Source organism: Falco naumanni, chromosome 8 (genome assembly GCF_017639655.2).
Source record: "Falco naumanni isolate bFalNau1 chromosome 8, bFalNau1.pat, whole genome shotgun sequence".
Taxonomy (NCBI): Eukaryota; Metazoa; Chordata; class Aves; order Falconiformes; family Falconidae; genus Falco; species Falco naumanni.
Genome location: NC_054061.1, coordinates 49,578,678 through 49,606,191, shown reverse-complemented (window position 1 = coordinate 49,606,191; position 27,514 = coordinate 49,578,678). Strand labels below are relative to the sequence as shown.

The window sequence follows — 27,514 nt, the reverse complement described above, 5'->3', positions numbered from 1 at the left end:
GAACCTAGATACTTATTTATGTCAAGTGAAGAATACTGTCTCTTTGTGCAGTTGCCCAACTTGAAGAACTCACCAATTCTAAAGGGGAAGTCCCCACTGTTCCAGATACTGAAGTCAAAAAGTAGGTGTTGATACATCTGCTGCAAAAGCTGCATGTTCTTTTCTACTGAGACTTGTTCTATCAACAGCTGTACAGCCATGAGTACATTCACATCCATTAAGTTGCTTGGCACCTTTCAAAATAACAACAGGCATTAGCACTCAAAATATTCAATTTCCTAAACAATCCTTTATATTTTTTTAAAACCAAATTTTGAGATTCTTTTATCCATTACAGCAATGTCTGCTTCCATTAAAGCAATACAAGAAACACAAAACCAGTCGTGTTTGAATAATCACACAACACAGTATCTATAATAAAAAAAGGCAGAACATGAAACAAAGACAAAACACCATGTTTCACTTAGCAGATCAAGACCAACTCCTCACACCTCCTTGTTTTCAGAAACACAAGAAAGAAAAACATGTATTGAGACCTTTGAAGACCCTCACAATCCGGCCAAACTAGGAATGTTTTGAAGTCATCAGGACTGAATTCGAAGTAATACACTACTGAAGGCTGTTTCTCAAATTTGCTCACCTTCTGTAACAATGCTCCTAAGGTGGCAACTCCATGGGAGTGAATGAGGTTTTCTTGGTTAACATGGTGTCTCTGAATAAAGTGTTTTATCATCAAGATGAAAGTTGCAACAATGTTCTTCTCCAGGCGGGCTTCTGCAAAACAGAACAGTACCAAAAGCCTCATGTTTATTGCTGGACCACTGCATAAAAGTAGAGGGGAAGAAGTAAAATCAGGTGTTCATATTCCTCACTATTTCCTGAACTTCTCAACTCCTTTTCTGTTTGTTCCCTAGCTGTAGGCTGTCTTTAGATTCTTCCAGTGCAGAGTCACATTCATTCCATGCCACTCCAGAACAAAGCGACCCTGGTCCTGACTTCAGCTGCTTCATCCATCTGGCTGTAGGTTACAGACAAACTTCTCTTCAGTTACAACCTTTTACATATGCTGTAATTATTCTCCCTCTGTAGTTACAAACTGACACTTTCTAGCCATGATATGCAAAAACTTAAGAGACAAAGATGTATTTTTTTTTACTTTACCATTTCATATTTAACACACACACAAAAAAGCTGTTTTTCCTTGCAAGGTCTTATTTCCCAGTTGTTTTATTTCCCAGTTCTTTTTGTCAAGATCAAAGCTCGTTGTCAGTATTAGCACAGTTTTTACAAATCTATTTTCAAAGCTTCCTTCCTGTTTTTAAAAAATACTGAAATCTGATAGAGTGTTCAAGAGGTAGGAGTCTGAACATTTTCCTAAGAAAATAAAAGTTTGGTTAAAGGCTAAACAGTACTGTTCTGACCCTACAAAGTCTTTGTGTGGCTGTCTGACCCAGCACTAAAATTGTAGGAAAGCTCCTCCTATTGATATTAGTAGACTTTGCATCAAACGTAGTTTCTCAAAATAATCAGAACAACTTTTCAGAACAGAAATTAAAAGCCTGCACTTTTACACTAATGTAATAGTAAAAGATGAAAAGAAAAATAATGCTATTTCAAATGTAGCTACATTTGAAATACACTAGTAAGTTAATTTTACATAGTGCTGAACCCCTGGTGCTCAGTACCTACATCAGATATCTAGGAACAGAAAGGCTTTCAGCTTTACATAGGTACTCCAGAAAAGCAAGCACATAATAAAATTACTTCCTGTCATTCACAGGAAGGCTTTTAAAAATCAAGCTTAAAAATTATTTCAGTTCAAGTATACTTTCCTACCTGACGCCTTGGTGGATGACAATACCACCCAGTCTCCCTCTACAGGAGTAACTAGTTCTGGAGGTAGAGTTTCCCCTTCAGACTTCTCAGACATCTGCCCACCGAGAAAACTGATCTGCTCCAGCAATGGAAACAGCACATTTACTCCACCAATACAGTTGATCATATCCTAAATCAAGAGGAAAAGGAGAAAAATGTAATCATAAATAAAATCCCCTAAACTATGTAACAGAAATTTACTCCAAATACAAGAAATCTTACATACTCACAAATTAATCAGAACATGCCACTTTCAAACTAGTTTAAAACACTGTTTAAGAAGAGCTGCGCAAGTTTTAGACACTGTAGTTACACACACACCTTCCTGTCAGCTCTTGTTTTGAAAGTGCATTTTTACATTTCTTCCTCCTCCCCCAACTGAAACATGGGAAACTGAGGGATACAGATCTTAGAACCTTCTGCTAAATATATTTTAAAAATGGGAAGAATATATTTTTCAGATTTCTAAGTTACTTCCGGCAAGCAGTAAGAAAAGAGGATGCACACCTGTGTTTTACTTTTATTACTGCAAGATTTCAACTTCAGATAGTTTAAAAAAAATATTAATTTTTTTTAAAGTAGCTTTACATATACCTCAATTCTAAGCCTCTTTTAAAAATTCACGTCTCCTAAGCCGCCTTTCCCTGCCCAAGCTGGGATAGCAAAAGACTTCAAACAATGCTTATTGTGGTAAGGTACAATGTATTCAAATCAGAAGATTTCTAGAAGTGATTTACAATGTCACTTAAAAAAACAGGGTCTCGGCAAGCTAGTCAGAGACACCTATTCATTGGACTAAGCTGGGCAATTGAAAACTATTGTGTAGTAAAATTTTCACAGCCAAAAAAACCCAATATCCTGCAAGCCAGTCTATTAATGTGGGATATCACTCTCCCTTCCCAGCCAAAAATACTGGGGAGAAGTGGAGAAAATCATCCTTTCTTTCTCCATCATTTTCTATTTTTTCAATTGTTACTCTGATCCATGTGTCTTTATGATGACACCCCCCTTCTCTAGCCCACGAAGGTAAATTTAACAAAACTGCACAGTTAAATTAAGAGGTTTTTTTTAAATCTGTAAAATTGGTCTCATGGATGTAGCTTTCTATGTTTGTTGAGCTAAACAAAAGGCATCACAGTCTTGCAGTTTTTGGAAATGGAAATCAACTTAAAGTTGAAAACCAGAATTTGTCTGACCCACAATACAGCAGCAAAGGCATTAACTTTTTCCTCAGTGTAGTCTTCCTCAAGAGGGTGCTAAACCCCATCATGTTTGTTAAGGAATGATTCTCTTAAAACTTCTACTCTTATTTTCCCATAAAGCTAGAGATACAAACACTCCTCACCCACACCTCTTCCCACTACTGGGTACAGAGAACAAACTGCAGTATTTTCAGACTATTCATATCAGCAAAATTAACTAGGAAGTTTCTAAATTTTCTCATCATTACTGTCCACAAGTCAGCTTATGCACAGTGTAGCTCCAACAATATTTCCTTATTTAGTGTGCCAGTACAGTTGATTGTTCATTGTTCTTTAAAAATAAATAAATAAAAAAGACCAGCTCGTATTTATTTGCTCATACATTTTTCCTCAAGACAAAAAAAAAAAAAATGTGGCACTCTACTCACAAGTTTCCTACACTCAGATTTGGATTTTATTTTTTCTCAAAGCTAACAGTCCTTAATCAAAGATTCTGCCTATTAAAGAGTACTGGATACATTCAATCTAAATTTAAAATAAATAAATCCTTATTTATGTCATTGGTTTTGGACCAAACTGTCAGTCCAAACAACTTTATTTCTTCATGCACAGAACTAAGCCTGACTGATTTTTTATATTAATGTGTGTTAGTGATCAGGGAACAAAAGCAGACAGGTACACAAAGATATTTATTAAGCTGGCGTGCATTTCACTGTTTCCTCCTCCTCTCCATGACCTAGCAAGTAGAAGACCATTTACTATTTTACACAGAAGATAAGTAACGGACATGTAACTTGCCTAAATGGTATTCTGTTTGTGGAGCACCATGAAAGTCTGAACCACTAATACTAAATCTCATTGGCAGTGTTAATTTGACAAATCGCAAGTTTTAATTCTGTTGTATAAAGTCAGATTTGAACTGTCAGGGGCATGAGACTAAGAAATGAACTGATTAACCAGAAGGGCATAAGGGCCCTACATGTTGGTTAAGAAAACAAAACAAAGACCGACCAAAATATAGGTCAGGTTTGCTATAACAGAATGTTCGAGCATGAGACTAGAAACAGGTCTAGCCAGAAATTGTTAAATTTTAAGCTCCAATACTAATATAACAGTAGTGCTGTAATTGCAACTACTAGCAGAAGTTAAGCAAAGATGATTTGCATAGCCTGTAAGAATCAGATAACCCAATATATCCAACAATAAGGAAAATATATTGGACAACTCATGTAAGCAGAGACAGAATTAGGTATCCCACTTCAGTGAGTATTTGGCGTTTTCTCTGAAGTGAGGCTTTTGGACTGTGAGATCACCTAGCCCTGCCAATCCCAAACCAGAAGTAAGTAAGATAGCTAGATTAACTTATCTCCTAAAAAGATGCTAGATTCTTGTATTTTAACTCCACACCTTTTCTGAAGTTAGACTGCATTGCAATAACATTTTTTTCATATGACTAACACTGCAAAAAAGTGGTACAAGTGGTAACTTAAACCTAAATTCATCTAATTTAGAGTTTAAGACTGTAAGAAACCCATGACAGAATCCCCTAGAGATGACCAAATGCTTTCAATACGCAACATGCATTGAACAGATGATGAAGAGCAGTCAGCTACCCCAAAATATCTTAATGCATTATCTATGACATTAAGAGCAGTAGCTAGCCCTTGTAAATTCTCAATAGATGTAATGTAACAGTACTCTGGCTACAGCATTAACCCATTAATTCTCATTACAAAACCATGCTGTATTTTGCATTATGATAACAACTTGCAGCATTCCAAAAGTTAGGTGAACACACACAACCACTGTCATTTACATCAGATTCTGCTTCCTCGGTATGCATTTACCTTGATGTCCCAGTTCACTACTTTGTTTCCAGTTAGTCTTCCATGTAAAAGATTTGCAGACAGGTCAAGACAAATTGGGTTTCTGCAGGCCTGTTAAACAAATGAAGAGGCTACAACATCATTTAGGAAACAAGTTACAGATCCTCCAACACTTCAGATTTCTGAATGAAACACATCATATATTTCAGGAAGTTAGTGACATTGTGCTGATATTTAAGTATTTAAACAATTTGGAACCCTTGGAACATCATATAATGTTATCTCAGATTTAACATTCAAAATTGTACAAGGTAATTCTGCCCTTTTGCCAAGAAAAAGAGTAAAACCTACTATCTCTGCACAGGACTATAGTTTAAGAAAGCTCTCGCTGCTCCTTATCTTCCCATAATAACCACAGCATAAAGATGGCAAGGTCACCTGTTCTATGGAACAGCAACAGCAAAGAAAAAAAAAAAAGACTGTCTAGAACATACTGTGAAGTTACTGCACACTGTGTAATCAATCAAAGAGAAATTATGTATTGTTTCATACCTTTGGTGTATAATGAAGCAGCACCTTACTGGGAAGATCTGCTACTTCAGCTTCTTGAGACTTCCATGGAGTTAAACAGTTTGGACCTATGAAAAAAAATATATATTTATAATGTAAATATTTAGGAGTCCACTGGATATTGATGATGACCTTCACAAATTTTATACTACTATACTTTGTTGCAACAACAAATAGGACACTCTGAACCATACCTATTTGAGACATGCTTTGAAGTAGTCTCTATGACTTAAATCATTCATTCCATAGGGTCTGCTTAAAAAGAAATACATTCTTGATAAAAAGCTACAACTATACAAAGAGGTGGATAAAAAGCTACAACTATACAAAGAGGTGGTTTTCTATACATTCAAACAGCTCTAAAGTTTCTGACTTTACAAATGCCTATCTCATATTCATCAACAATCTCTTTGTCATCAAGCCCAAATGTCCAGAAAATGACTAATTTTCAAAATAATTTTGTTTAGTAATACAAAATATTTCCCTTAGATGACAGAAGTGGTTTTATGCTCATCTTTAACAAGGTCAAGTCATTATGGAATTTAATACCTTAACACCTTGAATTGTAAGACATAGCTTATCAGAGTATTTTTTTTAAATGGCCCCTTAATTATTAACTGATTCTTGTGGAGAAATCCTCAAGCATAAATCAATTTTAAGTACCCTATCAAAACAAGAGTAATACTTTAAAGAGTTAACTGTAAATTCACATGTAGGAAAACCGTAGCAAAAAAGTAAAAACTTACAAGTGAAAATACTACCTAACATTTTGATTTTGGCAGTTCTGTACATAAAATAAATAGATGAGCTCATGCAAACATAACATTTTAAACAACACTTATAATGAAAATACTTAAAATAAAAAGTTGTTTATTCCATTTTTAAGCTTGTTTGTTACAAGGCCCTCTCACTTAGGTCAGCTCTTCAGCTCTTCTGGTTTGTAACTTCTTCATTATGTGTCTGTGTAGAGCAAAGCTCAGTGGGGTCTTTTCCATAACTCATTCCTTTCATGCCACTAAAACTAGTACAATCACCACTTACCTGCTAAATACAATGCTTTCACCTGAGGAGGTTGTAGTGCTTCATGAAAGATGATAACCGATCCAAGTTGGCCCTCCAAAGATGTCGGACATCCCCATTCACTGTCCTGAGTCCCTGCTGAGATCATCTTGGTGATGAGCTCTGGCTTTCCAAGCATCCCACCCCAACCTCCCGTAGAGAGAATGCCCCCAAGTGATGTCCGATGGGGCATAACAGGGGAGGAAAAAGGCGGATCTGGTATCTGAGATGGAGGAGGAGTTGTTGTTCTTTGACCAGCTGAACCAATGCAGCAAGAAGTAAAAGACTGAAGAGTCACACATGGAAGAAAAAAAACCAAAACACATACTGTAAATCTAACTTCCTTTTTTCCCAGTTTACAAAGTAAATCTGAAGACTCTCTCTGGCAAACCTGAACTAAACCAACTAAATTGAGAGCAACAAATTCCAACATGCCCCGGTACAGCACAGCACAGTAGGCCAAAAAAAGAGAATATATCTACCACAAGAGTAGAGTGCCCTTGCTCCAATTAAGAGCAATTTGGTTACCTCAGCTGTTGTGTCACCTGTGGCAGGAGCAGAGGCAGGAAGGATGGTGCTCTGGATACCCTGGTAAACACTCCTCTTCTGGATTACATATCAAAATACTAGCCCAGCATATCTGCTACTGCACATTTCTTGTATCAGTTATTTCACCCAAATAGATGCTCTCATGGGAAGCTTACTTGTCTTGCTTTTAGCTACCTTGATGTTTACAGTGCTTATTCTACAAATGGGCCAAAATCCAGAGTTTTATCTTGCAATTGAAATTACATTTACTCACATTTTTTAAGCGTTATACTGATTTTACTATGACTGTGTCCAATTTAAGTATTCACTCAACATATTAAACAAGTACCAAATTAGAACTTACAAAAGAGGGAAGAACGTTTAGTGTTGTAGCCCTGTTTAAAATGGATTTGTTCCACAAAAAGAATGGACAATGCTTACAAAGTAAACCAAACATGACACATATTCATTCTGATGGCTGGTGTGTTTTTTTAGGCTAATTGTGTACACACTTGAAATTATTAGATTAACCTGCTTATCCAGCTAACAAAGCAGGTGTAAGATTAGCATATTAAGGGAACATAGAGAAAATACCAGTAAGAAAAGCTACTGCTGAAAACAACTGTGAATATTCCTCACTGGGTACTGTCACACCAATCCTACAGGGAGAGCTGTGATTTATTACATTTCATTCAAATTATGTCAGTACGCTCAGGTAATTATTTTGAGGGAACCCCCACAATCTAATCAAGTTGGTGTTTTTTATTTGTTTTGTTTTTAAATTGAGATAACTAAACAAGCATTAATTAACGCTTCATTATATAATTGATACTCTGGATACTGTCCAAAGTTGAACAGAAGCTTATTAGCAATAGGCTAAGCCATCTTAAACTCTTATACAATTTCCAAATTAGAAAAGGCAACTATGTTCTCATTGTTCCATGAGAGCTCATCACAACAGGGGTATGACTCAGGAGGTGAACTTACTTCATTCATGGCAGGGAATCGAAGTGGGGCAGAGACTTTCTGCTGTCCATTGACGTAGATGTACACAAGGCTCTGACCAAAGGGCCTCTTTCCAGGCATGTGAACAATAGTTATGTTGTGCTGGTTAGGTGATATAAAAGAATTCAGTCATTAGTACAAAGCAGTGAAATGACTGTATGGAAATATTTAGCTTCCTTCTCTACTAATCTGGTGAGGAAACCACTTCAGACAATAAATCCAAAAGCATCAAGAAGAAGAAAAGACCACCTATCAGCTGCTTCTATTTTAAAGTGGTTTACACATAAACAGGTTTTTGAAGAGAAACAGATACAGCTCTTTTATGATAATGCACATCAGTCCTTAAGTATGGGAACAGAAAAGGGCAAAGCAGAAACAGTAGCATATTTTGTTCATTCACATGCACCACAGCCACGTATGCTTGTTATAATTTAATATAAAAAAGTCTGCATGTTAAAAAAAAAAATCTCTAAGTACTGTCCTGTAACCAGCTTATCTATAACAAATGCCTAATAATATAGGCATAATTCAGCTCAATCAACCACTGTTCTACATGGAAACTGCTTGCGCTATTCAAGATTAGATCTGTTCTAATGTAATGAATGATCTCAATATGACAAAACAGACCATTTGTAAAACAACCAAAAAACTGACTTTTGAGCTAACAGTACAACCCTAAACAAAATGTTTTTCAGTATCAGATCTTACCCAGAGAGAATCAAAAAAACAATGGTCAGGTAGCATCACCGTTGCATATTCCCTCTTTGTGCAAACTGCAACCACCAGTACCCCAGAGCACGTAATAAATGCTTCAAAACCCATACCGCTTCCTGTAAAAAAGCTGCATAAAGAGACAACAAAACACACAATCACTTACTTCATCAAAACTATTGGAAATCATCTAAGAGTATGTTCATTAAGGAGAGAACCAACTTAAGCTGTTTGTCACTGGTCCAATATTTACTGTTTGACTGGCTGTTGTTCTTGTTCAAAAAAAAAAAAAAAAAAAAAAAAAAAAAGCCAAGCCAAAGAACTGCCTCAAGGAAGGGACCCCAAGGCACAGGACAGGCAGGCCAAAGGTGATCCACAAAGCTCTCAAAGCAGCTTGTAACCATCCATCTTTTACATGAAAACATAACCTCAGTCCCAACAAGTAATGCTTCAAGTCTGACCCACACAGCTTAAGCAAAGTCCTGCCTGCTGCAATCTCTGAAAGTACAATATTGTAATAAAAAACAGACTGGCCCGCAACCGGTGCCACTTTCTGTCAATTAAGTTGTGGCCATCAGCCCCTGGTAAAGCTACTCCTATTGCAGATTCATGACGTTACTATTACAGTTAGTAGATCTGTTTTCTCCATTTCCTTCCTTTCACATCATAGTGTCATACACAGATTTTTATTTTTTGTAAACACCAAAACAGCACATGAAATAACTCTTCTAGAAAATGCAGAAAGTTCAATGTTTAATTTTATACCTAAATCTGCATTAAAACTGTAAAACAATGTGTCATCTGTGATTTTTTTACCTGTGATTATCTATCAAAAAGAACCTTGCCTTAGTGCCAGATTCCAATGTAGTCATTCTTATATATCTTGCTTCACACATATAATGAAGAAAATCAGCTGTAAGCAGCTATCTACAAATCAGCCCTGTAAGCACAAGTTTGCCTTGAGAAACTTTTCATTTTTTAAGCACTTGAATACCAAAACAAAATTATATAAATTGTGAACTGCTATCAAACCTGCTACATACCCTTAGGCACCGTTAATCCAAGTGGATGCCTTAACTACTGTACTAATATCTGCATCTATTGATATAAAGCACAAATACACTCGGAAAGCATGAATGTGATAAACAACCTCAACAGATATAAGCTGTCTCACAATCAAACACCATAAAACATAGCAGCTAGATAATTTTTAATTATTTTGGTTCAGGTATGTGTTTAACATTTCAAGTTGAAACTGCAATTTTAAACATCTCCTTTTTTGTATTAATTTCAATACACTACTGTTCCAGTTTCCCAAAACTAGAATAATGTCTTTAAAATCATACATAAAATGGTAGAAAACCAGTCAGTTATTGGTATATCATCACACTAAAATACAATTACAGCTTTTTTTCTTTAGTGCAATTCCACATTGGTTTTCTAGAACTACAGTCTACTTAAGATCATTAGCGGGCCACACTGACAAACCTAGAAAGTGTGTTGTGGCAGTTCATCAGGCGGCACCCTTCATCAGGGCTGCGCTACGCAAATACACAGGGCAGCCATGGAATCCAAAAGGGTCTCCACCTGCCACCATGGTTACTCATAAATAGAAGTAACACTCTAAAACACAAGGGTTTGGAAAATACTAATTCTGTTACAACTAGAGCTGCATTCTTCAATATTTCCCCTGAAACTGCAGTGCAGTAAAATGGACTGAAATGAGCAGGAGATCCTTCAACGAGTATTCCCCCATTCTGCATTTTGTTTGCTGTTGAAGGTTAGTACCCAGAAAGTTAAATTATACCAAGAACCAGCCATGTTAATGTCTACTATGTAAGCAAACGAAAGTGCCCTTTTCACTGTGCTCTCCTACAGAAAACAGATCTCATTACTTTTACAAGACGTAGTGAGAAGGCTTCTCTGTTCTGGGGTGGGGGTTTCTTATATTTTGTTTGTTTAAGCTATGAACTTTAACACAATTTGTAGTTATGGATACTGAAACTGTAGACAACAGAGCATTATATTGGAGAAAAAACATGCTTATTCCTGTAACAGCCTGGCTCTGGTGACAGATGAAACTACTCCCTTTCACAAACCAAGCATTATACATTGCATTCTATGAAGATAAGCAGAAGTACCACATGTCATAGGGTACCATATGCCACAGGGAACAAATGACCTAGATTTGTGCTGCTGAAGTAGTTATAGAAACTATACCTATAGAGTTGCTTTCTCTTGCCGCTTTTGCTAGTTGCGCTAGGGTCCACCCGGTCCTGGTCAAGACAGAGCCAAGCGTTGAAAGAAAATGCAGAGCCTGGCCACTTATGAATTGATGGAACAGCAATTCCGGCCATGCTGTGGTACAAGTTGAAATACTGCAAGGCACTAGCCATGCCCTGCTTCCGGGCCATTGCTAGAATGGCTCGCATCACTGGCACAACGTAAGGGTGAGCTTGTTTTGGTTCCTCAGTCCTCAGGAGCCGTATTAGTTGAAGCAGTTCTTCTGAGCCCATCGACTGGCTCCCCAAAGACCCCAAAAGGGCAATCAGGTTCTCTGCACAAGTACAGTGGAGTACAGAGTGGGAATTTAGTGTCTCAATGATACGGATGACCATGTTTGCATTGACACACGTGGCACGACTCTGTCTGTTAATGCAGCAGATTCGCCTCAACCAGTTTGAGATGAAAATCTGCAGGTCATGTGATTCTAGTTCTGGAAGCCACTGGATAAGCAGCAATAAGGGCTGGACATTACTAATGCCTAGTATCCCAACAGCCATGTGGTCACCTTCAACAGCCTGAAAAACAGCAGAAAACTCAGACATAAAATATGATAAAATAGGGATAGAAATACTGTTGAAGAGATACAAGCATTTCAGCATTCAAAGCAAGCACATCTCACCATATTCATGAGTTCTTCCAGCAATTCCCGTGAGGGTTGACCCAGCGATTTTAGTACCTCATATATGTGTGCATAACCAATCCTCTCCTTGAAGACCTCCTGAGGATAAAAATCCCAGTCTCACTAACAAATAAAATGGACAAGATTTGCTTGTCTACTGCAGCAGGTTTTAATTTAACACAATATTAGACACAAAAAAATTGGAATGCCAGAATAATGTTTTGCAGGCCAGAAGACTCTTTTTGGTATTTCCATTGTGCTATCTCCAGCACACTGCAGATGAGAAGGATCTCCCTGCAGCATGCAGAGAAACAAAAGATCAAAGTTACATTTTAGTAACTACCTATACAAGAATATAATTGCTTGTGTATAATCAACATGATAATTCTACCACAAAATACTAATAGCTTCATTTTTTAATGCAAGCTATAGCCTGAAATGAAGGGATTACCCTGAGAATTACAAGTATTCAGATATTAATTTCTGAGTTAAAGTTTTTCCTCGACAAGCTTGATTAAAAGCCACCCATCCTAAACACTTCAAAAACTAGAGAAGTGTTCCAGAGAAGTTTTTTGAAAATAAATTGGTTTTACATGAAGAAAAAAAAGAAGTCAAGTAGCAAAATCCAAACTAGCATCCATTTATGGTTTAGTTAGTTAACAGCCAACATATCACACTCTTGGATGGATACTCTTTTCCCAGCTGTACTTTGCACTGAAATGAAGTTGGAGGGGTTTTGTTGGATTTTTTTTTTTAAGGATCGATCTGTCAACAGAAGTGAGATGATTGCTTAAGTAAATATGGAAAGAAAAAATACATTATGTTGCAGTGGAGGTAAAACTGAAAACTTTACTGACCCTTTGTGAATCACAGCCAGCCTCCACCTCCAGCAAAACTCTTCCCAGGCTTTCCAGAGTCAGTGGAAAAATAAGCACTCTGAGTAATGCTCTGGAGGAGCGTAACTGAGCCTGTCACTTATCATGCAGACTGTATTGCAAGTGGCAACCAAACTGAATGACTCCCACTCTTCCTTTAGTCTCCACTGTGTATCCACAACCCTTTCCCTGTGCTAAGACTAGGGAATCATTCAACCACAGGGTGACTCTAATGAACTCAGTAATCAAAGAGCAAATACACTATTTTTCTGTAGCCTTAGCTTCCAGTCAGATTCACAAACTAACCACAACCTATCCGTTTATCAAACCACAATAACTACAAAGGACAGGCAGGGGAACAACAAGACCATTTGGACGGCAATACCATCCCAAGTTAGTTTAAAGCCATGATAAAACTACAACACAAGCTCCTGCCTGACAATTCCTGCCAATATCCATTAACTGTACCCCACATACTCATGGGACAAGTAATTATGTACTTCCTTTATAGAGGTTGCAACTGTCAATAACTGTCTGGTCTTGCAGTTTTGATAGAAAGATGGCTCAGTGTCCAGTCATTAGACACATATAAAGGGATAAGGGATGCTAATCAGCTATTCCTATCTGGCAGGAATGCATCAACACCATCTGCTCATCTTCATTGGCAAGGTTTATCAAGATATTGTGATAAAAACACTAACTAGAAGCAAGATCAACAAGCTTACAGCAAACAGACCTCTGCATATATACTGTTACCTTAGCAGCTGGAGACTTGTGCATTACTGCTGTGAGGGCTTGAATGGTTGACACTGCCAAGCAGTCTAGGTGTCCCTGAAACACCTGAAATTAGTAGGTAAAAAAGTTACACACAAATGCATAAGGACAGTTCAGCTCCAAAAATCTATACTGTGCCCTCCTGCCAGGAAGGAAACCAAGAGTTTGCTAACATGCTTCAAAAATCATCTCCCCACCAGTCTAAATGTTATAACCCCATGGCCTACAAGGAATCACGTAACAGTAGACAACTAACCACATACTTCCAGAGGAGAGAAGCATTCACAACACACATTGCACTTCAAATATTCTGATGGACAAACAGGTTTTCCTCATGCGTCTAATGGACAACCTCAAGAGGGAGGGAGGAAAACAAGTTAGGAAGCCTCTTTCAGTATGTGTGTATGTGCTGCTGGACAAGCGCACCTGCAGTTCTTGTAAAGTGTTTTCTTTTCCATCCAAGTCCCTACATGCCAATATAACACACACAAATTATAAGAGATAAGTCACACCAGCACAGTAGGTGGCTGCCTCACCCATAGCCTCATCATATTGATTAACATCATCTTCCAATCTAAGTCATCTTCTGGGGGTGGGGGGTGGGGGGGGGTGGTGGTGTATATAATTCTCATTTAAATTGATATTTCTATGGTGGTTTTAAGGGCAAAAACGTTGGAGTACTATTTTGCATCCATCAGTGAACCCAATTAGCCAAACTGTGCAAACAAACACACTCTGTTTCATCATCTCTGAAATACTGTATCAAACACTTTGCAAATAAAGTATCAAGAATCAGAAGATAGTGTTAGATGTGAAGAAACATTTGCATGCGGTTAGAGTGTTACACTGAGTTTCTAAAAGAAGTCAAAGCTGGTAGTTAGAAGCACAATACGTAGATTACCATACCTTGTATTTAGTGTTTCTTTACATTTTTACTCAGAACAAATCATTCTAATATAAAATCAATGCGACAACAATTTACATATGAAACTTCCCACAATATTTTGGGAAAATTAAAACAACAGGCTATTCCTACCTCCCTGATTCAGCCTGTCCATTGTTTTGTGAACATCTGTTCTTGATGACAAGCAAAAAATCAGGACATCAAATACAACCATTGAGATTCACAAACAAGGCCCCAGAATCCAAAACACCACAGTGCTGAGACAAAGAAGCAAAAAAGAGGAAAAGGAAGGAAAGGAAAAAAAAAATCACCACCACGTTGATAGAATTTATTTCGATTTCATTCATGTACTTCACCTTTTCCTTAAAAAAAGCATAACTGAGACTCAATGTATTGCAAATATCTGCAATTTGAAGCAGATTAATAAAACTGAGATTGAATTCAATCTTTTATACAGAAAAATTATTTTCCAGAGACAAGAAATACTGATGTGTGAACAACACAAGTTCCTCTTGCCGCAGAAGGCTTAAAGAGGATGGTTAAGGTGAAGCACAGGAATCAATTTTCCTGTGATTGTGTCTTGACTTGAACTGAAGCAAAAAACAGGTTAGGTAGGTACCTGGTCCTCATTCATTTCTGTCAGTAATTTGTTGGCAAGGTCTTTCTCACTCTTGTCTGCCACTTTATTGTTAGCATTTAAAAACAGCTGTTAGAAACAGAGACAAGAATAATGGAAATAATTGCATTAAACAGTTACCAGCAGCGAAACCTTTGAAAGCTGCCTTGGATTTGTATTTCACATTTAAAAAAAAAAAAAAAAAAAAAAAGGAAGAGAAAAAGAAGAAAAAAGATAAAAAGGGAAAAAAAAGATAAAAAAGTTCTCACACTAGTGAGAGACAATCCTCCATTAATATTAGCCTTCCGTTAATTCTTACAGTATTGAAGATTACAATGTATTTTTGCTAAATAGTAATTGCTTTCGCCCTCCACATTAAATGAAAATATGTGATTGCCGAGACAAGGAAATGGACCTATCTTGAACTTATACTGGTCACTGGCTTAGCAACTGTCATTTCATTTAAAATATGCAACAAGACAGGAGGTTCTCAAAAATTCAAAGAGACACAACAGTGGGGCATCAGCAAAGAAATGAATACAAATTTTTCACCATTTTCCACTTATGATTCATCCTAGGTGAAGACTGAAGATACCAAAACAGAATATTTTAATCTTCAAACAGCAACAGTAGCAGAATTTCTGGGGCACACAGTCATTAGGACAGGAAGAAGGGTAAAATACCTCTGCCATCATCCTAAGAACCAGAGAGGTTGTAAATAGCTTAAAATTAAACATACACCTATACTGCATCTTCAGCTAAGAAACTGCTCTGTGAATAGCAGCCAGATGCCTGGTTAGTTCCTGAATTTGCAGGTTTAAAGCTCACCTCAAATTTATAATTGACTGCAGTCACTTTGTCTGCAAAGTTTAGCTGTCACCTAATCAGGACAAAAATTTATCTTCTGTTTTTAGATTCTATTGAGGTGTTTAAAAACCTTTCTGATCAAAATCTTTAAATTAAAGTCCTCCCTCCAAAAAAAACCCAAACGACAAAACAACACTAAACAAAACAAAAACAACCCCAATAGGTTCCTTTAGTGGGTAAAAACTAAGCATTTGTGGTGGTCTCTTTTTCATCATACATTTTATTCCATTATCTCCTAGGCAGTCTTTCTAAAGACGAACGACCTGAGAAATCAACTTCTATAAATCGGGGCAAACAGAAGGACAACGCTCAAGATATTACTTTGACTTACATAGGTGTGAAAGCACATAGTTAGAAACACAGGTCATTTGAAAAGCTACACCAGAGTCAAGAGCACTTAGCACTGCAGAATAGCTATAATATGCCTCAGAAGGTTATAACATTAACAAGTGGAAATAAGAACATTAAACAGAAGCAAATGCAGACATGCAAAAACCACCATCAAATTTTCCACATGGGTTACTTCAATTCTGATAACACATGTAAAATGGAAATAGATCCTAAAAACATGTGGATCTTGTAATAAATTCTTCTATTTAAAATAAATATTATGGTTTTTTAACCAGGCATACTGCTACAGGTCATTGTGCTTTGCTCAAAAGTCTCTTCAACAGTTTGAGATTTAGGACCGACAAAGCAGCTTGTTAAATGATTCAGTATAGAACAACCACCGCCTGATATCTCTAAAGTGCAGTCCCTCTTTTCAGATGTCACGGGCAAAAAAGCAACTTTTAGATCATCAAAACTTAACCCAGCAGTTCTGAAAAGCTTTTGTGCAGATCTCTAACCCTAGAGCATAATTAAGTGAAGAGAGTTTGCCTATAAGCCTTAAAACCAGCAAAGATGAAACAAAAGATTTAAATTTTAGAACACTCTTGAACGCAGATGACTACGAAGTATGACTAGAAGTATGGCCTTCAATACCCTAAGTCCTTTGGGTTATCCGTAGCAGAAACAGTTACATGGATTTTCCTTTACCCCTCCTTTCCATGGAAATTTCTTGCACTTCAGATTTGCAAGCTCCAACTCCCATTCTGACCTTCAGATTATGTACAGACTCTCCCACTATCTGCAGTGCTGCACAACATGCTTTACACAGCTTGCTGGTGAAGCCAGTAGCAAGATTTTCATAGGTAAAGAAAAAAGATCCAGAAATAGGGTCTCCACCCTCAGCTAATACGGAAAAATATTCCACAGCTAAATTCACCTTTGCTCTTCTGCTTTGAAAAACAACAGAGATACAGTATATTGGAAAACGCAAATATACACCTTCCCAGTCTCCGCCCTCTTCCCACTTCTCATCCTTGGGGGTATTTTGACTGTGAACGGTTAAAAACCCCACTATATAGCAAACTGTCAGTAATAATATCCAATCAATCACAGTAATATGTGAGACTGTATCACAGGAAAAAAACCTCTGAAGAGGGTACCTTAAGACTGACATACAGGCAAAATAAAAATAAAAGCAGCAAGCTGCAAAAATAGAGTAGCTGTTCCTGCTTTCTTAAATCCCATCACTTGTTTATATGAGAGTAGGAACATAGCAAGAGTCTCCATGAACAGGTAAACATGACACTGCTTGATCATTTAGTAAGAAACTAAAAAAGAAATTTCTTATGGAGTACAAGGTCAGTACAAAAATAGGCACCGATTCCCAAACAGAAGAGGAGAATGGAAAGGTCAAACAATGTGTTTTCAGGGGGAGGTAAGAAACTACAAACACCATTCAAAACACCAAGTCAGTTGGCATTCTGCCACTTATAAGTACAGTTAAGAGATAAACCAAACACATGTATTTTAATACATCACTGCACTGAAATACATTCTAATCCAAAATATAAATGGATTTGAATCAAACTGCATACTGTAGCCAGCATTAAATTATCTACTACTAGAAGAGCTCAAAATAGTAACGTCACCAACATATCACCAAAAGAAACACAATATTCCACAGAGTTATATCACATCTATGTTCTCTGGCACAGGAAAAAATGAAATCTACAAAGCAGTCAGTGGAAGACACTAGCTCGCAAATTATGACCATCTGGAACTGAGATGAAAACACAACATCTAAGTAAACACTAAATCCTGTATAGAAGGAGATGAACAATCAAATAACATTTGTAACAGCTTGAGCTCATGTTTTATGCCAGCTACACAAGACTCAAATATTTTGAAACACAAAGGCACACCAGTAAGGTTTTTTTTAAATGGAAAAATATGCCTCTGAAATCAGAATTCAGACCTCCGTCTGGCAGCAGTTGTAAGTGACTTCCTAGCAATCCAGTGACAGGATAAAATAAAATAAAATAAAATAAAAACCAAACACCAAACCAGCAACAAAAAAAAAACACCACCAAAAAGGGGGGGGGGGGGGGGGGGGCGGGGAGGGGCCGGGAATTGGCTCCAGTAACACCCTTAACAGCTTTTACAGACTGAGCAGGATCTATAAAGGTATTTTGCTCAAAATAAGTATTCATTGTTTTAATGACAAGACAGACAAGAAATACCTCTACTTCATTAGTGGGGGGAAGCAAAAAAAAAGAAAAAAACCCAACTTTTTTAGAGCAACTTGGATCTTTCAAGATCTTTCATGGCATTAGTGTCTCTAACTAATCCAAAGTTTACTTCCAGTACGCAGACATGATAAAATTTTATCAAATTCAGGAAAAACATATATAGGTAATTGTTTTATTAAAAATATCCTGATAAGGGAAAATTTACCTTGCAGTTCTGCAACAGTCGAATGAGATGCTCAAAGCAGTTACTGTTAAGGAAAATTGCCTGCAGAACAGGCCTGTCTGTGCAGTCCAACATGGCTGTGATGGTATCTATAAAATTAAAACAGAACTGGCATCAAAGACAAAAGACAAAACACTTCCCAATCCATCAAACTTGTTTTTTCTGCACAGTACATAATAAATATGGGGGGTGGGAAGTTATACAACAAACTATGTGCTGTGAATTCTTTGACCAAGAACAAAATGCATTTTAAGCACAGAGCACTAGGCCTAAAGCCAAACATTTTGATGCTGTAAAAATTATCATGTAACCTACTGCATCTGGAAAAAAATTCAGTTACTGAGTATCTGCAATTTCTCTGGGGCTCTGTTTAAAGTCACTGCCATTTGTGAGTACATAAGCAGCATGCTTTTTATTTAAAGCACACAAACACTTGCTTCCTCATCAAGTAACTACTCTGCATTCTACAGTCCACAGCAGCCTTATACCATAAGCATTTTTTACTGCCTCTGTTTTCTTGGAAGTTTAGGAAAAGAAATACTTTTATTTATATTTCCCATTCTGAACATCAAAGTGGAAAAACCTCCAAATCCTGAGCTCTTATCCAGTGACTTAAACCCAAGTGTTTCAGACCATCACTTTTGGCCACTGTTTATAATAACGTCATTTGAAAAGTGAACTATCACAAAATAGCCACCACACAGGTAAATTATTATAGAACCATCTTATTCTGCAATTATTAAGATGCTATGAGCATTACCTGTTGCCTAGTAAAAGTTTTGGTTTTGTTTTTTTTTTAATGGAGACTGGCACTCTGTGAATCTTGACACCGGTTAAATGAGAGCAATCTGCTCAGGTTTCTTCTGGGTTTTTTTGCAGTGAATGATTAAAAAAAGAATACATCTAAAGTAATGCCAATGAAGAAATGTTTGAAATTTTTCAATTGCTAAGCCAAGTGAACATGTTTTGGTAGAACATTCAGTCATACTACTATCACGGTTCAGTCATTACTTGCTTCGGAGTTATTATCAAGAGACATGTAAAAGAACTGCACAAGTGGGTACTCACTCAGCATTTGAATCTGTAGTGCTATGAATCTGCTCTCCCATTGCCTGCATCGCCTCGGATTGGGTAAAGCTGAGTGGTCTGAATTAAGCAGCTTGAAATAGTTCTCCAATATTGTACTTGTCTCCACTTGCCGCTGGTCAGAACTGCTGGTTAGAAGGATGTGGACAACTTCTGTCAGGCACTTCAGAGTCAGCTCTGCCTTCCTGCTCACCTCCTCAGGGTTCCTGTCATCCCAGTTGTCACAGTCTGCTAAGACACGCATCAAGACTTCCACGGTGGCAGGAGATACTGCTTGAAGAGCATTCCTCTGAAACCCATGGGGGGAAAAAAAAAAGTGATCGAAAAACAGATTCACAATACTTTAAAATTTTTAAATGACCTGCCTGGTCATCATGCTCAGTCTCAGCTTGCCTTCCCTGGTGGAGCAATGCCTGGCTTTACTGCTCCCTGACATTTTAAAACGCTCTCTCTTTTGGATCATCAGAAGTAACATTTGCTTGTGACCAGACTAAGTAGCATATTAAAGAAGCCAGGCAAGAGACTGGATGTTGGCTTTACTGATGATGAATATACCCTTTTCTTCACATTCTTTCCAAGATTTTAAGCAGCTTCCAAGCTATAAAGGCTCTGTGCCTCTTACTGAAACAGCCCACCTCCAACACTGGGAAGTAAGCTAAATGTATTTCACATGTTGGTAACAAAACTTCTACCTTTGCAGGTGGGAACCCCAAATTTTTTCTTTATGATATGAAAATATTACAGTAAGTTCATATGAACGTGTAGTTATTGTCGACAGCAAATTTCTACTGTTATTTGAAATCAGGACCTAGCTTTTCACATTTAGATACTATTGCACAGAACGACCCCAAACTTTGTAAGACAAACAAACAATACATAGTCAATAACAAATCCTTCTCATTTATGGGTTATGGGATATTTCTAAGCCTTAAACAATGAACAGGCATTTGGAGTCTTCAGCAACTGAAAAGAGTTTAGAACATGCTTACCTGGCCACCAGCCACAATAGCTCCAAAAAGATGTAGCAGGCAACATTTTAGGCTTTCCTTGAGATGTTCACTTTCTTGAAAGCATTCTGATTGGATTAAATAAAAAGAAGGATTCCTTACTTTGGTCATTTAAATTAGATAAATTTTTTCCTCTAAAAAAAACCCTACCAAAAATAACATGATAAACAAAGCTCCCTGTCATCATGCAATTTTAAACAAAATTTCAACTAGGTAATTTCCACTTTCTTTTAAATAAATCAGACACAAACACATTAATTTCAGCATTATCAAAGTAACACAACAGGACCACATTTATCAGGAATTCACAGGCTAGACCTTCAGCTTGCACAAAGCTTTTCATGCAGGCTGACAGAACGATAGACATACAACAACTGTTGATCCGATTCATAATGTAAATTGAGCCCTTTTTGTCCACACTAATAAGAAACAGAAGGACATGCTAACATGCAAGCAGTTAGCAAGAATGACAAAGGTTGGAGCAATTTTGGCACAGAAAGTCTACTGCCATATGCAGTGCAGGTAGCTCAGAAAAAGTCCCTGAGCTTGCCCCCTTTAAGCCAAACTTCCTAGGGCTGCTTGTGCAGGTCTGTAACCTTTCTAGCAGTAGTGTCTTTAATTATGCTGCATCTCTTCTTATGTCATATCTGATTAGCTATAAACAGCCTGAGGAACTCTTCTTAGCAATAGATATAACCTGGATATTGTTGCTATAGCAATAACACTGGGCTCAAAGTAGCTGCAACAAACTGTAAAGGATTATTTTATTTGGAATTAACCTTTCAATAAAACTTTCAGTAACTTTATGAGATAGAACTGATAATGGCTTGGGTTTGTAAAAACTGAGATTTTAGTAGAAACTGAAAATGCAAGAATGTTATCTTGATTAAAATGATACTATAACCTTTAAGACAATTACCAATTATCAGCAAGTAAGACTTCTGACTATATACTGAATATATAAACCTGTTTTGAAAGGAAATTGCACAGGTATTTTTTTAATTTGTTCTTCAAAGGAAAGAAAGCTTAGATGATCACACTGTTACTCTGCTAGTCCCACCACTCTCTTGATTTACAGCTTCTGAATCTTTTGGGGAAGCATCCAACAAATTCAAAAGAGCAGTACCTAGCAGATTGTGAATAAATCATTACACTTGGGTAGACCAAAAAAGCCTCAAATGAGTGCTGCCATGGCAGTTGTCTAAAGCACATGCTCAGCAATTTCTTCTTCTGTCTTTCCTGCCAGCTGGCCAACCAGCAGATGAGTATCTGCCAGCTAATTAGTAAATTTGTAGCTCAGTCACAGTATATAATATTCCAGGGATTTAGGAGGAACCAGAGTGCAATGCACTGAATAGGGAGGAGGGAACCTGCAGATGACATTCCTCAGCAGCAGCTTTTAGACTGGGTTTCCAGTGCTTTGGCACAAAGATAAAGGCATTTTCCTGGCATCAGCATTTTGGTCTTTTGGGGAACTAGGCTATTTCACATTACAGAGAGAGGGAATCTCAAGGAACACAAGGAATATCCAACTTAAACCTAGAGACACAGAATTCATAAATGCTACCACTCTAGGAACAGAACCTTCCTATTTTCTATCAAAGCCAAGTTAACAACTGCAAAAAGGGCTGACTTCAGTCACACCCCCACCCCTTCAGCATATTCCTGCTGCTTAAGTTCTGTTGGCACTAGCTGCTTCAATTCTGTTGGCCCTAGCACTTTGGTGTGCGAAACTGGCAAACTAGCTGGGCATCCCACCTTCCCAAGATTCAAGTATAGAACACAGCCACATAAGTCCTCCTTTTCCACACAGCCAATCTGTAAGAACACATGAATTCTAAAGTAGCCATCGCGACATTTAATGACTTAAGCAGAGACAAAACAGAGCAGTTTCCCAAACTACAGTCCAAGGAGCATTCGCTAGTTGGATGGCACAGTTCCCTTCTCTCTAGCTGTTAAGCTATATTAAGAGACAAAAATGCATGAACACTTTCCTAAGATGATTTCTCCATGCAAGTTATCATTACAGTTGCTACAGGGATCTTACGTGCAATCACTGTATGTACCCTAATAAATAGGAAAGTTGGCAATTCACAGAACCAACCCTATAAAATCATGTTAGGCATCGAAAGAAAGTCTGAAAAAACTCAGGCTTTCAAAGATGAGTAAGAATAGCAAGATGATGATGCTTAAAGAAAAAAAAATAGCAAACAAAGCAACCCACTTCACTCAGCCTCAGAAAGCAAGTAAGGGGCTTTTACATTTATCAGGCATTCTTAGGGGAAAGGAACTTGAAATCACTGAATTCACTCCTTCAAAGACAACTAGTTTTAAACATGCTGTTTATAATACTTACGGTAAAAGAAAGGGACAAACTCAACAGTGAGGGAAGCTGGTTTATACTTCTGTCTGCTCTTTTCAACTGTACTAAGGAAACGTCTGCAATTACATTAAAAAAGATACACCAAAGAAATTAGACATGATACCTTTGTTTATGACTTGCTTATTTATGACTTCATAATAGAAAAGACTGCCAAAAAATCAGGAGTTATCTTTTGCCTACAGGATCAAAAAAAAAGAAGAAAAAAAAAAGATCAAGTAGTATTTCATCTTGAAAAAATGTATCACGGCTAATCCCATATTTACTGTTCTCCTCCTAGAAATACCTTAACCTTTTACAGTTTAGTTAAAAAAAAATAGCCAGCAATCTGTTATTTATTCCTTGCTTATTCTAACTAAGCCACCAGCTAGACTGCAAAATTCCTTTACCATGCAATTTGAAACAGGCACAAAACATGATGGGCTCATTATGGGGAGGCGGTGTGGGTAGGGCACCATCAAATTAAAGGGATATAGTTCTACTGATACACTTACTAATTTCTTTTCAAAGATGTAACGTATCTACACTGTGATCTTCAATAACTCCTTTTGTCCTAATTCAACCAGGTCTGCATCCCCCATTCCTTTTGGCTTCCTTGTTCCATCACTTTAGAAAACTGGGCTAGTTTTTTGAAAGGAGGAAGCAATGGAAGAACCTTCATGCTGAGCAGTTACAACCAAATACCTCTTGGTATATCTTCAAATTTAATTCTGCTTTAACTTCTAGAGTGCCAGTAAATACATTATAATTTTTAAAAGACATTTAAATCGGATCCAGTTTCAGAAAGCATAATACTATTCTGTAGCATGATTGTATCGATTCACTGCCAAATTCTGCCCCTTTACTGGTTGTAATGCACTGACTTTGAGTATTTATACTCTACCCAAGATACCAGGAGATGTGCTGGCATTACCTACACTAAAACTGAGAAGAGCTTAACAGTACACTGGTAGGCCATATGTGAGAACTGGTGTCAATTCACCGTCTGTCTTACAAAACAGAATTCTCATGTTGCACAAAAACACCAGAATCTACGATCCTTACACGGTCCTTAAAACTTGGCGCACAATGATTCAAGATGCTATTGACAACATCACCTTTTGTTTCCATAACGGCCTTGTGAAAACTACGATCTATGCAGTATTCTGGCACACTGCAGATTTTGAGCTATAAAGAAACTCCAGCAACCACAGTACGCAGCTCACGTGATCCCCGCTCTGTTTGCACGCAGTTGGACAAATGACTTGCCACACAAATGCAAGTCACAGAGCTAGCACAAATGCTGCACTAGCTCTACAGAATGTATGCTGCAAGAACGGACCTGAGGTTTTACAAGACTAGGTCACATGAGATATGAGATCTCTATGCCTATAGTTATTTGCATGCACAGATTCAACATTTGATGCATGTGCTAAAACGATCCTGATAGAAATAAAACTGAGGACCTGAAGGAAAAGCAATTCTGAATGGCAGCAGCAAAGAACAAACAACTTCAGCCCTTGTACACACAACAGAAGAACACATTAACTATACAAGACTATGTATAAGCTCACATATCCTGTCTCTCCATTTCCCACCTTTTAAAAAGCCCCACAACTCAGCTTTCCACTAAAAGGAATAGGATATATTAGTACTCTGACAACTTTGGTGGCAACGAAGTTCAGTTTCAAGTATGCCTACTTCATTACGTTAATTTTGGTAAAAAAAGTATTTCATTCTATTCTAAGGAGTGTATCTTCGGGGGAAAAAACCCAAACACCCTAAAACATAGTATCAAGTGCTCAAGTCTATCAATTCTAACAGTTGTACAATGCAACAGAAGAATATACAACGTAACTACTCTTTATTTAACATCAAGCAGCAGTAGTTCTGTCAGAAATTTTACGTATTATTCATCTAATGTTATCATAAAACACAGTATTTCTAATCCTGTCCTAGTCCACACATACCCTGCAATTTGTTGCCTCCAGTTTCGATATGGATCATAGAGACTTTCACAGAAAGCCAAGGCATGTCTCACAAACTCCTCCATGGGGGTCTGATCTGCCACTTCTTTTTCTTTTGTTTTGCTTTTTAACTGAGGGAAAAAAGAAAGCTTTGGTCAGAAGATTGCTAGAATTTGAAAAATAATCTTGATCCCCTCCAGAATAGTTCTGAGCCCGCAAGCTGCTCCCCACACAACACTTATTGGATAGCAGGAAGTATTGGATGGCAAAAACAACACATGAGAATTGTTAACCACATACCTGTTGAATGTATAACGTAGTCATGGTGATAACATGGTTAATGTATGAACACATCCCAATCTCCTCCACATTAGCCAAATTTCTATGAAGACAACATAAAAACCACAGAAATGGACACAGTGTACCATTTGAGGCTAGTTCAAACAATGTTTGTTTTAGCATTCTATCTATAATCATTCAAAAGTGTATCAGCATTTCAAAAATACTCTGCAAAAGACTGCATGTACTCAAATGTTTATTTCTGTCACAGTAACAGAGCTCACAAGTTTTCTTCTAACAGGAAGGAAAAGAAAGGCCTGAGTCACTCCACTGTAGGCCAATTCTATCCGGAATTTGGGGTTTCAGAGGTTAAGTAGATTCCCAGGATACTCTAAATAGAAAGCTCAGAAATGACATCTGATAACAAAGACAGTAACTTCCACTTCTCCCATATTACTAGCACATATACGTTCTAGAACTTTAGCAAACATATTTCTTAAAAGCATTTACTCACTTTAAATTCTCCCCAGGAAAACAACATCTGAAAAATTATTTTAGAACACAACAAAGAAATAGCATGGGACATGTTATTCCTCAGTTTTAAGGACAAGTCACAAAGATCAGATACTGAAGTGATGACATAAGGAGAACTTTTCAGCAATTAAGACTGACAACAGCTTGTAATTCAGAAACACATTACCACCATCTACTCTGCTTATATTTAATATTCCAGGATGCTTAAACACTGTCCTACAGCCCTTTGTATTGTTTCAGGGGTAAGGAGAGCCAAGAGACTCAAGAACAAAAAGTTGCTTCAAATACTCCTCAGAAAAGAAGATTCCCAATCATATTTTATCCCCTTCCTCTCTTAATGCAGTTTACAATACAAGGCTGAAGAAATAGTAAGGAATAGATTCCTAAAAACAGTTTATTCACCTGCTTCTACAGAATTACAAAATAAGGCGTAAGTTTCAGGAGGAAGCCAGTTGCATTAATAGGGTAATAAATCAGTTTCCTAAGCTGTTTATGGAATTATAAGCATGTTAAGAATGTGAAACAGTTCTTCCTGTACAACTCACTCTCAGTGATTTCATATCAAGCTCTTGTTAAGAGGGTGCAGTTTCTTTCAGAAGTATTTCTCATATCGGTTACACCGTATCTTGAACTCCCATAGATATATCTATGTAATTACAAGGAATTTAGTGTCTAATCCCCTTTTATTCCATTTCTGATGGCAAACATTATTACGAAGATATGTCTTCCCTCCCTCTCTTTTATTCCTTCTTTTATTTTGAAGATTGTGAGATATGGCATTTCTGTTTCTACTAGGAGGTGTCAAATTACATTGTATGTGTCATTAGAATCTGTATTTGTTAGCTATATCAAGATTTCTTGAATAGCCTTGTTAAGGTAACAATCAAAACAAATACCTGCAAAGGATGATAAAGAATTTCACAAGTAAAAGTGACAGAGCCTGCTGCTGCTCTTCTAGTCCATCTGACATTTTCTGTACACACTGCAGTAACTGGAGCCTGAGGACCTGAAGAATATTATCAGGAAGCAGCGATATTCCTGGAGGAATGTCATCCACCCTGAAAAGAAAAATCACACATGAAATTGTTAATCATGCAAATGACATGTTACCCATCAATTTCAACATGCTCATGTAGTGTTCCAGTAAACCTCTACAAGAAAGGTTACCGAGCCGATGGCTCTCAAACTCTAATGAACCACAAATGCCTGGTGGCAATGTGCCCAGCTTGAGCTTCCTTTTTCCCAGCGATGAACTGCATTGAAAAAAGAAAGTTAAAAAATCCGTAACTGGATTACTAAATGCTCCTCCATGCAGCTATCTGCCTTAATTGCCACACAGAAATTGCATGATCTTCAGCAGGTAAAGAGGTGGCCTGGAAAATCCCTAAATAAGGAAAGGGATGGCCACAATGGAATGAAACATGAGAACTAAACACAAGGGGAACATTGTCAACTTTCTACTGAAGATTTAAAGTGCCCAAATAAAGAAATACCAATTATTAAACAGTTATTGAAGCCAGCTGGCATTCATCCACAGTGAACCTCATGTCTATCTTAGATGAATTACAAAAAGCCATAAAAATAAGACTAAATACAAAAATAAAGCTGTTCACAATAAGACTAAACCAAGGAAGACTTGAAAATCAGGGTCTGAATGTGCAGGAGAGGGTGCCCTCAAAAAACCATCTGACTCGTGGCACACCGATTTTGCATGAAAGGCTGACACATCCTTATTAGTTTCTGGATATCATAAATCCAGCAAA

General features: G+C 37.4%; 1 protein-coding gene across 7 annotated transcripts in view; it reads right to left on the bottom strand.

Annotated features, from left to right (window-relative positions):
* NBEAL1 (neurobeachin like 1) overlaps positions 1-27,514 on the bottom strand; it is a 91,249-nt gene that overhangs the window by 39,931 nt on the left and 23,804 nt on the right. For 4 of the 7 annotated variants that reach the window (XR_005829486.1, XM_040604962.1, XM_040604963.1 and 1 more), the window contains 19 exons: positions 26,648-26,809; positions 25,239-25,320; positions 24,942-25,069; positions 22,969-23,051; positions 20,595-20,680; positions 19,588-19,894; positions 18,502-18,608; positions 14,854-14,940; positions 13,313-13,396; positions 11,682-11,780; positions 10,997-11,577; positions 8,774-8,906; positions 8,048-8,167; positions 6,515-6,818; positions 5,456-5,541; positions 4,925-5,014; positions 1,837-2,005; positions 641-774; positions 74-233 (listed from right to left, as the gene is read on the bottom strand). Coding sequence is in view for 6 of the 7 variants with exons in the window: in XM_040604962.1 (XP_040460896.1) it covers positions 74-233; positions 641-774; positions 1,837-2,005; positions 4,925-5,014; positions 5,456-5,541; positions 6,515-6,818; positions 8,048-8,167; positions 8,774-8,906; positions 10,997-11,577; positions 11,682-11,780; positions 13,313-13,396; positions 14,854-14,940; positions 18,502-18,608; positions 19,588-19,894; positions 20,595-20,680; positions 22,969-23,051; positions 24,942-25,069; positions 25,239-25,320; positions 26,648-26,809 (3,002 nt within the window). In the remaining variant the exon portion in view is untranslated. Of the gene's footprint in view, positions 1-73; positions 234-640; positions 775-1,836; positions 2,006-4,924; positions 5,015-5,455; positions 5,542-6,514; positions 6,819-8,047; positions 8,168-8,773; positions 8,907-10,996; positions 11,578-11,681; positions 11,781-13,312; positions 13,397-14,853; positions 14,941-18,501; positions 18,609-19,587; positions 19,895-20,594; positions 20,681-22,968; positions 23,052-24,941; positions 25,070-25,238; positions 25,321-26,647; positions 26,810-27,514 lie in introns of those variants that run through there. The other 3 variants (XM_040604965.1, XM_040604966.1, XM_040604968.1) reach the window with 2 other exon arrangements.